The sequence below is a fragment of the Phocoena sinus genome, chromosome 13 (genome assembly GCF_008692025.1).
Source record: "Phocoena sinus isolate mPhoSin1 chromosome 13, mPhoSin1.pri, whole genome shotgun sequence".
NCBI classification, from domain to species: Eukaryota; Metazoa; Chordata; class Mammalia; order Artiodactyla; family Phocoenidae; genus Phocoena; species Phocoena sinus.
In genome coordinates this window covers 77,747,804-77,758,563 of record NC_045775.1, presented here as the reverse complement: position 1 = coordinate 77,758,563, position 10,760 = coordinate 77,747,804, and the positions used below count along the sequence as shown (strand labels likewise).

Sequence of the window (10,760 nt, the reverse complement as noted above, 5' to 3'; positions counted from 1 at the left end):
AGTTACTATCATAAGTAAATTAAGCCTTGTTTTTTTTGTTTTTTAGAAAGGAAACAATCCAGAGATCATCTAAAATACGTTAAACTCAAAATATTGCTAACAGGTATGGAGGGGCACCAACCAATTAGAATGCACACAGGCTATAAAACCACCCACGCACAACCATACTGGTGGGTCTCCACTGAAAATCCCATGATGGGGAAAACTAGGAGGACAAAATGAGGTAGACATGTGGACATATGGGCTGCTTTGGAAAGTCCTCCAAAACATATTAATGAAAGTAGAAGGTGCAGAGCCATGTGAATAGCATGGATTCAGGTTTTAAAGCCATAGCTGTGCAGATAAGTACCCGAAAACATTTTCTGGAGGAAAGCATAAGAAACTGATAGCAAGTGGTTGCCTTTGGTGAGAGGGACCATGTTAAAAGAGGTGGTAGGAGGTTGCAGGGGTGAGATTTCCAATTTCTGTTTTATGTCATTTAATGCTTTTTAATTTATTCAAGTGACAAATGATAATTGAGCAGGCCCCAATGTCAGGCGCTGAACTAGGCACACGGGAAATACTAGAGGAGGGAAATAGAGCGGAGGGCTTCCAGCCTGCGTTCCTCAGCTAGACTGCCTGGCTGTGAATCGGCTTTGAATCCTGGCTGCACACTTAGAAGTTGGGAGACCACAGTTAAATGACTTCACCTCTCTCTCTCTGTTGCTTCATGTGTAGAATGTGGACTAGCGGTTCTTATTTCACAGAATTGCTATAAGAAGTAAATGAGATCACACATGTAAGGTACTTAGCACCCCGCCAGGCATTTAGTACATGTTCCTTAATTGTAAGTGCTCAAAAAAAAAGTGAGCCACAAGAGACACAGTCCCCGGCCTCAGAGAACACCCAGTACAGTGGGTGGCTGAACTTCAGAGGAGGAGTTGGTTATTGGAAACGAGGGTCCAGAGAGTTGGATGAAACATGCAAGCAGATGCTGGAGCCATCCAGCAAGACAGGAGGGCTTGAGGGCCTACTTGCCCTGAGGAGGAAGGAGTTGGGGGAAACGGAGACTCAGGGCACCATGGGAAGATCCCAGGAGAGCCAGGATGCATTCAATGCAGGGAGATGTACTACAAGAGTTGAAGACACTCTGGGAGCTGGGTCTGGAGCAGAAGGGTCTGAGAAGTTAGCTGAGGAAGCTCCAGAATGGAGCTAATCAGCTAGAACTGGAGGCCAGGAAGCATCCAGAAGATTGGGGAGGGGAGAGTGAGGCCACAGAAAGAGGTGTAAGGCTCAAGCAGGGGAGTGATGTATTAATAATTTTGTTCAAAGGAATTGTTGGATCACCCTTGTTTGAGCTGATAATTTTTTCTTTTATTTTTCTGTATTAAGTACCTGGAACTTCTGTGGTATCCCCAGAGGCTTCAGCCTACAAGAATCCTAAGGATGCATCCTATTTGCTACACGTTCTGTGACTAATGTTGGCAGTGGGAAGAAGGCCATGAGCCTTGGGGGTCAGCTGGCTTGTGGCCCAGTGATCCCTGGGCTATGCCCTTGCTTCTGAGCCTCCCTGGGTTTGATTTTTGCCCCTCACTCTGTATTTGCAGCTCATTCCAGTCTTCCCTGACTCCCAGGTGGCTGAGTAGGGGAACAGGCAGGGGCTACTTGGCCAATGGCAACATGAAGGGCTTACAAGGGAACCGTATTCTTTGAACAGAAGACAAATGCTGGACTTCCCTTGTGGCACAGTGGTTAAGAATCCGCCTGCCAATGCAAGGGACACAGGTTCGATCCCTGGTCCGGAAAGCTCCCATATGCCGCGGAGCAACTGAGCCCGTTCCCCACAACTACTGAGCCTGTGCTCTGGAGCCGCGAGCCACAACTACTGAGCCCGTGTGCCACAGCTACGGGAGCCCGCGCACCTAGAGCCCGTGCTCCACAACAAAAGAAGCCATCGCAATGAGAAGCCCACGCACCGCAATGAAGAGCAGCCCCCGCTCGCCGCAACTAGAGAAAGCCCGCGTGCAGCAACGAAAATCCAATGCAGACAAAAATAAATAAAGAAAAAAAAATGATCCAGTTCAAATACTGTTTAAAAAAAAAAGAAGAAGACAAATGCTAAATTGGTGGAAAACCTGCTCTCCTAGGGAAAAGAGTTGCCTCAGTTTCCCACCAGCACTTAACATTCAGTAAGTAAAGCCCTAAAAGTTTGTTAAAGGAGCAAACGGACAGCACCTCTGGGTTCTGCTTTAAGCTGCAAGTCGCAGCCTTTGAGGTAGGGGCTGGGAGTGGACAGAGGCTCTTCAGTGTGCCCCGCACTAATGACACTACCAGCTCCAAAAGGAGAACCAATTAAGTGGTCAGAAGTTGGAAAAAGTAAGGAATGAGATACTGGGCCTAGCTCCCGTTGACGCAAGATCTTTTCTTCCATAATCCATCTCATCTTCACCAAAACAATAAGTGCACTAATTAATCTTACATATTTTAGCCTACGTGATAGAGTTATTCTCACCTCATTTTTCCAAAAACTGTATTCTCCGATTACAATTTGAGTTTTCTTGCTTTCTTTTCTCACCTCTTCTGGTTCCTTTTTCATCTCCACTTGCACCCAGAGTTTGGTTTTTACCTTACTCTGATTTCTTGTTTCATAAAGGCCAACCGTCTTACGTCTATTGAAGACAAAAAAGCAGATATTTTCTGAAATGTTCTTTCCATCACTCTAGTAAATGATTTTCAGAGTTGGACTTTTTCTCCACATCTGAGTAATGCTTCTGTTCCTTTTTGCTATAGAAATTTCCCCAGGTCCCAACGTTCCATTTTGTGTGTTTGGTTTGTGTGTGTGTGTGTGTGTGTGTGTGTGTGTGTGTGTGTGTTTACTCATCCTTGAATGGGCTTATTTATATTCCAACATGGCATTTGTAAGTAGTCATTCCTTAATTCAACAGGTACGAATTTTTCAAAAATTGATATTTGTTTGTCCTCTGGTGGGCAAGGTGTTTCAAAAACGGAATTACATATAAGGATTCAACTTCAAAGGGCCTCTGATTTATGAGAAGAGGTAAGATAGGTGTAATAACTATAGTGCAAGGTAGAAAGCCAGGTGGGGGACATGGGTAGAGTTCATAATTTCTGCTTGTGGCCTTTTTCATAGATGATACAAAGTGAACAATGATGCTGAAATTGGGAAGGACTGACTCTGTTCACAGTTCAATGTTGTTCTAAGTCACAGCCATTAGGAATTAAGACCACTGAGGCTATTTCCAATTTATGTTACCTTTCTCTTCCTCGGTAAATATGGAAAAATACTAGCAAACACTAACGTGCCAAGGTTTTTATGATGCTATCAATCAATGAGCGTAAGGAATTCTACATTCTGTTACAGTGTTTGTTACAAAATAACTACATTCCATCGTAAATCACTGTTGTCGCTCAAAGAAGCCTCAAGAATATTACCAAATGTCAGTGGAAAATAAATGAGATGTTTTCCTTGGGTTGAATAATTTCTCAAAATGTTTTATTTTCCAGTGATGAAAACATGTAACATGTAATAGATACATTAATCAATTGCCTCGATTATATTCTTTTGTGAAAAGGGAATTTGACAAAACGTTATTACAGGAAACTTACATTTTAAGCATAGGTTTTTTTTTTAATTTTTTATTTATTTATTTTTGGCTGCTTTGGGTCTTCGTTGCGCGGGCTTTCTCTAGTTGCGGCGAGTGGGGGCTACTCTTCAATGCAGTGCACAGGCTTCTCACTGCCGCGGCTTCTCTTGTTGCGGAGCACGAGCTCTAGGTGCACAGGCTTCAGTAGTTGTGGCATGCGGGCTTCAGTAGTTGTGGCACGCGGACTCAGTAGCTGTGGTTTGCGGGTTCTGAGCGCAGGCTCAGTATTTGTGGCGCACGGGCTTAGTTGCTCCGCAGCATGTGGGATCTTCCCGGAACAGGGCTCGAACCCGTGTCCCCTGCATTGGCAGGCGGATTCTTAACCACTGCGCCACCAGGGAAGTCCCTAAGCATAGTTTTTAACTTTTTTTCCCCTAAGTATAGTTTTAATCTTTTTTTTCCCTAAGTGCACCAACTGCTTTTTAAATTTAATTTTTTTAAAAAACGGGGATTTAAAATACTATTTTAATTTTGAATTAAAAACTCAGATTATGACCAATGATAGTTTTAAGCTTATCTAATTAATATGTGATTTAAAAATAGATAGAAAAGAGTATAACTTCCAAACCCCTAGAGGGGGTGTCCACCTCACAGATCCCTATCTGGATAAATGCTGTAACAAAGGCAAGGAGACGCTAGGTGGCTCCATGATTTTTAAATAAAATTAAAGTCCGCAAAAGATAATGCATAGTCAAGGAACAAAATATCTCTACTGGGCTGAACCTTTAACCCAAACAAGAAACAATAATCTTCAATCATGGTCTCTCACTCAGGGTAATTTGGAGTATAGGGTTAAGAGTTAAACTAAAACAAAACAAAAACAAACTTTCAGGACTGCAAAATATACATGGGTAAGCAATTTGCTAAAAAATAAGGGAAGGCATTATATTATATTCTTAAGGACATCAATTACTAAGGGGGAGATGGTTTCAAATTTTTCCTAATTTATTGCCATCTAGTTTGCCAGCTCTTCTCGTGGACTTTCTCTTTTTAGTTTAAATTTTAAATTTACAAAAAATTATTAAGTTGGGGCATTATAACTTATTAAAATTGTTTTCCTTCCTTATAGCTGTCACCCTTATTAACATCGCAAGAGAAATAGCAAAACAGAACAGCTTCGTTTGGGTTATTTGGGAAGGAAAACAAAAGCACGGTGCTTATCTAAACTAGGAAACCTAACTCAAAATACGACTAAGGCAAACACTATTCCATTCTATATCATCTGCGAGGAGATTGAAAGAAATTGCGTGACAAGAATTCCTTTCCGGTTTCACAAAAGACGAGAAAAATGTTACATCTGAAGTGTGATTTGCATTTTAGGAACCAAAATTTGCTCGTTAGATGTTTCTGGATTTCATTTTTTACGAAGTGAGGTAGCAGAAGACGATCATTTTCCTGAAAGTATATAACTAACTTTGTCCTGAAAATAAATGCGGGGTGGTGGAGGGGAGGGGTTTCCGAATTATTAAACATTCTGAACTGTCAGTCTGCAGTTGGCTAATAGAAAAAAATCTTTTCCCCCACCCTCTCCCTTAAACGAGAATCTCAGACCGGTCACTTCTTAAGAACATATTTAGGAATCGTTTTAATTGTAAAAGAAACAGTTTTCTTATCGTTGTTCGGGGCCAGTAAGTAACGATCGCGTGGCACGTGGGGTCCACACAGTACTTCACTGGTTTTGTTTGTTTTTCCAGGCAGGAGCCGCATTTGAAAGCTTACAAAAGTAGAGGGCAAGTCTTCTACCGTAATTCGTGAAGACCGTTTTTGTAAATGAGCGCTTCTTGCACAGTTTAAATTACAGTTGGCTTTAAAATGCTAATTCCCAACCCCCTTATTTCAATGTCTTTGAAAACGCTCACCCTTCTGTTTTGAAAGACAACAAATCACACCAAAAGACTGCGCAAACGTGACCTAAAATGAACATGTTTCCCGAATGTGAACGAACCTATCGTGATGTTTAGAGACGTGGTTAGAGAAATTAAAAACCGATTTCAGTCCCTCCCTTCAAAGAATTCCCCAGGAGAAGGGATATCTTTCGTATACCCCAAAGACTTGTAAATCACGTCTATTATTTTCGACTGTGAGCCGATCGGTCGAGACCGGACGTGAATCCCGCAACTCGATGACAAAAGGTGTAGCTCCAGGTCGAAATACCAAAGGGGGCTAGGCAGGTGGCCTGAGCGGCCACCCAGAGTTAACTTACAGACTTTTTAGAAAACAGTAGTACCGTCTCGGGTGATCTCTTTGTTTGGATATTCGTTATTTTCTTTCGTTATTGTGCTGAGGACACGGTGGTTAGGAACGGGGACCGCCTCGCTCGAATCCTGCAGGCGCCAGCCTCCCCCGGTTCCCCTGGCCCCCGGGGCTCCCCTGGCCCGGCGAGGAGGGGCTGCAGGAGCGGGGCGGGGCGGGGCGGGGCGCGGCGGGCGGCGCGAGGTTTACGCGCGCTCGGCCGGGACGCGCGGGCAGGTGGGGCGTGGCGGGGGCGTGGAGAGCCGCGGCCCGCGGGCCGCCGCCCAGCCCCGGGACCTGCCCGGGAGGAGTCGCGCCGCCGACGGTTATAAGAAGCCGGCCTGTCGGCGCTCCGCGCGCACCCTCCCCCGCCCAGAACACCGGTCGCCCGGCCAGGGCCGAGGCGGGGCCGCAGGGTTGGCCCCCAAAGGGATGCTCTCGCCCGAGCGGCGAGATCAGCCCCGCTCGCCCCTCGCCGCCGCCGCCGCGCCGCACCCGCCGACGGTCGCCGACATGGCTCTCTACTGCGGCGACAACTTCGGCGTGTACTCGCAGCCCGGCCTGTCCCCGGGCGCCGCCGCCCCGGGCGCCCCCCCGGCCGCCCGGACGCCCTACGGTCTGGCCGACTATGCCGCGCCGCCGGCCGCAGCCGCCAACCCCTACCTGTGGCTCAACGGGCCGGCCGTGGGCGGTCCCCCTGCCGCCGCCGCGTACCTGGGCGCCCCGCCGCCGCCGCCGCCGCCGCCGCCGCCCCCCGGGGGCGCGCCCGGGCCCTTCCTGCAGCCGCCGACCGCCGCCGGCACCTTCGCCTGCGCGCAGCGGCCCTTCGCGCAGCCCGCGGCCGCAGCGCCCGCCTCGCCCGCCGGGCCCGCGGCGCCCGGGGAGCTGAGCTGGCTGTCCATGGCCAACCGCGAGGACCTGATGAAGATGGTGCGGCCGCCCTACTCGTACTCGGCGCTCATCGCCATGGCCATCCAGAGCGCGCCCGAGCGCAAGCTCACGCTCAGCCATATCTACCAGTTCGTGGCCGACAGCTTCCCCTTCTACCAGCGCAGCAAGGCCGGCTGGCAGAACTCCATCCGCCACAACCTGTCGCTCAACGACTGCTTCAAGAAGGTGCCCCGCGACGAGGACGACCCAGGTGAGGGCGGACAGGTGCTTCCCGGCCGGTCCCTTACCCCCCACCCCCCACCCCCAACTCACACACGCGCAGAGACTGGCCAGTTAGGGTTAAAGGTAAAGAACCTGAATCCTCAAGCAGAGTGCCGCCCCTGGGTGATGTTCCTCAGGCCGTTGGAAGGGCCGGTCGAGTTGCAGGGAGGTGGATTAGGAATAAGAACACGGTTGGGCTCTCCGATAAGGGATGGCTGTAAAGATTCAGATGAGCTGAGAATCCCATTACATTTCACGAGAGAGGTGGGGAGAGACCGGGAGTTGGAACACGCTGTCCGTAGATGTACTTCCTCCTGTCTCGGGTTCCAGAGAGACTCACTGTGCCCTTCGTGGGACACGTACTGTCCCTACCTTAAGACATGATTCGAGGATGGTGGCACGGGCATCGCGAGACGGGGGTCGAGGGATCAGGGAGCTTGAGCTGGGTCCTGCAGATTGTGGTTTGGGAACCTTATGTATTTAGAAATGTAAAAATGAAAACCCCAAGTTTGCTTCGTTCGGATCTAACCCCGGGGGTGAGGAGGGCTGGGTTACCATGGCGTGTTAGTGGTTTCCCTCTTACCTGAGGAGTGAGGTGGAGAAAAGCTCAAAAATGAAACAGAATCTTACCTGAGGTTTTCAGAAGGAGCCCAGGACTAGGGGTGTGAGAGGAGAGTCGTGATAGGAAAAAGGGAAGAGAAAACTGTTTCAGTTGCCCTCTACAGAGATCCAGGATTTTGTGTAAATTATGTGAATGCCCTGGAGTATTTGTACCTAAAGTCATTCTCGAGCAGTGCTTTCCAATTGAAATACAGTACAACCCACACGTGGCTGTGAATTGTCTTGTAGCCACGTGAAAAAAGTGAAAAGAAGCTGGTGAAAATGTTTTATAATTTCATTTCGACATAGGACAAATATAAAAAATTATCAGTGAGCTACTTTCCATTATTCTTTCGGTACTAAGTCTTCAAACTCCTATGTGTGTGTTTGACACCACGTCTCACTTGGGACTAGCCGCTTTTCAAGTACTTAGCAGCCACGTTTGGATAGTGGTTACCGTACTGGACAGAGCATGCAGTTCTAGAAGATAATATCTTCCAGATCTGGCTTCTCAATCGCCTGAGATGATCATGTCAATTGTCATGTATACTCCTCGACTTTCTAAAAAGGTCGAGGATCTCTAGCCAGTGTCTTATCAAAGCTTTTGGTACCAGGAACTTCCCTGGAGGGCCAGTGGTTAAGACTCCGAGCTTCCACTGCAGGGGTACAGGTTTGATCCCTGATCCAGGGAACTCAGATCCAGCATGCCACGCGGCATGCCCCCCCCCCAAAAAAAAAAGAAAACTTTTGGTACCAAGGTGACACAGTATAAATATCCTGATAGATGCACGTATTGTTATTTAGATGGTAGATATGTGAATAAGTTTTTTTCCTGCAACTACTTGCAGAAAATGTGGAGGTGGAGGTAATGGATATGGGGGAGTGTGTGCTAGTAGTTAAGAATGCTGACTCTAGAGCCAGCCTGCTTAAATCCTGGCCCTCCCTACCGTTGCTAATTGGAAAGATGGCAGCGTTGCTAACCAATCTGCACCTCAGTTTCCCCATCTGAAAAATGGAGGCCATAATACTGCCTGTCTCCAAAGAGCTGTGAGGAGTAACTGAAGTTATCCATGCAGAGAATTCACTACAGGATAAGCGCTTTACAGTATTTGCAAATGCCAAAGATTCTTTTGACCAGAAGTGAAAAAAGCTGCTGGGAGATAAAATCCTCCAAGACGATAGATCTTTTTTACTTCCATTGTGCTCAAAAGGGAGGGAAATTTTCTAAGCAGAAGACTAGCATTGCATGCATTAAATGGGGCCCTGATCTCTGAGATTGGCCTGGTGGAGGAAGAGCTTGGAAGAGATGCAGGGGTGCCTCCTGCCCTAGGCAAGGAAGGGGTGTGGAGCCTCCTTGTACTCCAAATATATGCCATCCAAGACATTGTTCAACCAGTCAGTTCCCCAGTAATAACCTGATTTTGTTCGGCAAGGCAGAGGGTTGGGTATTGGAGGTTGCCTTTTGCCAATGGAGTATTTTTTGGGGGGCAAGTATTGCTCCCTTTCAGCAAGTGATAGCAAATACTGTTTCTTCACTCACTCACTGTGGTGTGGCTACTTTGTGGAGATCTATCATTTAACCCTCACAGCCAACCTGTGAGGTGTACTGTTCTTATCCCTACCTCTACAGATAAATGAGGCTCAGTTAGTGCCATCTCCCACAAAAGCATGCATTTAAACAGCAGGGTGGTTTGAGCATCTCTGTCGGAGTTTCACGAGAGCCTGCCCACCAGCCCCCTATCACATGCGAAGCTGAGTACATGAGCCTGAACCGCGTCCTCCCCTGACTCAGCTTTCTTTCTCATCTCCGTAGGGAAAGGTAATTACTGGACCCTGGATCCAAACTGTGAGAAAATGTTTGACAATGGGAACTTCCGTCGGAAGCGAAAGCGCCGCTCGGAAACCAGCAGCACCCCTACGGTGGCCGTGGGGACCTCGAAAACGGAAGAAGGGCTCTCCCCAGGACTGGGGTCTGGAGTGGGTGGGAAGCCGGAGGGAGACAGCTCCCCGGCGTTGCTGAGGCCCTCTCAGTCCCCAGAGCCTCCCGAGGGCACCAAGAGTACCGCCTCCTCCCCAGGAGGGTCCGTGCTCTCCTCCACCCCTTGCCTGAACAGCTTCTTCAGCAGCCTTAGCACGCTAAGTGTTAACGGCAGTGGGAGCACCCAGCGAGTGCTCCCCGGCGGCCGCCCCCTAGGGATCCAGGGGACCCAGATGCCCTCGGGTGGCGCGTTCCCCCCCAGCTCCGTCCCGGAGGCCTCGCCAGACACCTTGCAGCTGAGTCACAGCACCAGCAGCCAGAGGTCTTCCTACTACAGCCCCTTCCCTGCCAGCACCAGCGGGGGACCAAGCAGCCCCTTCAGCACCCCTTTCTACAACTTCAGCATGGTCAACAGCCTCATCTACCCCCGGGAGGGCTCCGAGGTATAGACCTCCCGCTTCCCAGACTTGACTATGGACACCTGAAATCGTGTGGAAAATGCAGATTCCAAGGCAGTAGGTCTGGGACAAGAACTGAGACTCCGCATTTCTCCTAAGCTCCCGGCTGAGCTTGCGGTCCACTGACCACACTTGGAGTAGCGTGGATGCAGTAGGTAACTGTTTCTACAACCCGGCAAACTTTGACAGGTTTCTCTGGAGAGAAATCCAGCTCACTCTGTTCTGGGATCATACCCGTGAGCCCTGTGAGGGCATGGACCATGTGTGTTTGTTCATCACTGTATGTCAGGGTCACAAGCTCAAATGGGTCCAGGGACCGGCTACAAAAACAAGTGAATTAAGTTATTGGGTCGGAAAAAGATAACAGTTGGCACTGGAAGCAGTTGGGAGCGGTTGGGAACTTCGAGCTGAAGGCTGCTGTGGGCAGCTGGTTATCTCCTGCTTGACAGCATTCTGAGTTTTCTAGAAAAGTCAGAGACCTGGATTTTTTTTTTTTAATCTTTTTTTTAATGAATTTATTTATTTTTATTTTTGGCTGCGTTGGGTCTTCATTGCTTCATGCAGGCTTTCTCTAGTTGTGGCGAGTGGGGGCTACTCTTCGTTACGGTGCGTGGGCTTCTCATTGCGGTGGTTTCTCTTGTTGCGGAGCACAGGCTTTAGGTGTGCGGGCTTCAGTAGTTGTGGCTCGCGGGCTCA

The 10,760-nt window shown here is 48.6% G+C and overlaps 1 protein-coding gene across 1 annotated transcript; it reads left to right on the top strand.

Moving 5' to 3' along the window:
* Positions 1-6,389: 6,389 nt before the first annotated feature.
* Positions 6,390-10,055, top strand: FOXI3 (forkhead box I3). Its single transcript, XM_032653362.1, has 2 exons — positions 6,390-7,017; positions 9,442-10,055. Exons 1-2 carry the CDS (start codon positions 6,390-6,392, stop codon positions 10,053-10,055), a joined length of 1,242 nt encoding a protein of 413 aa, XP_032509253.1.
* Positions 10,056-10,760: the final 705 nt, after the last annotated feature.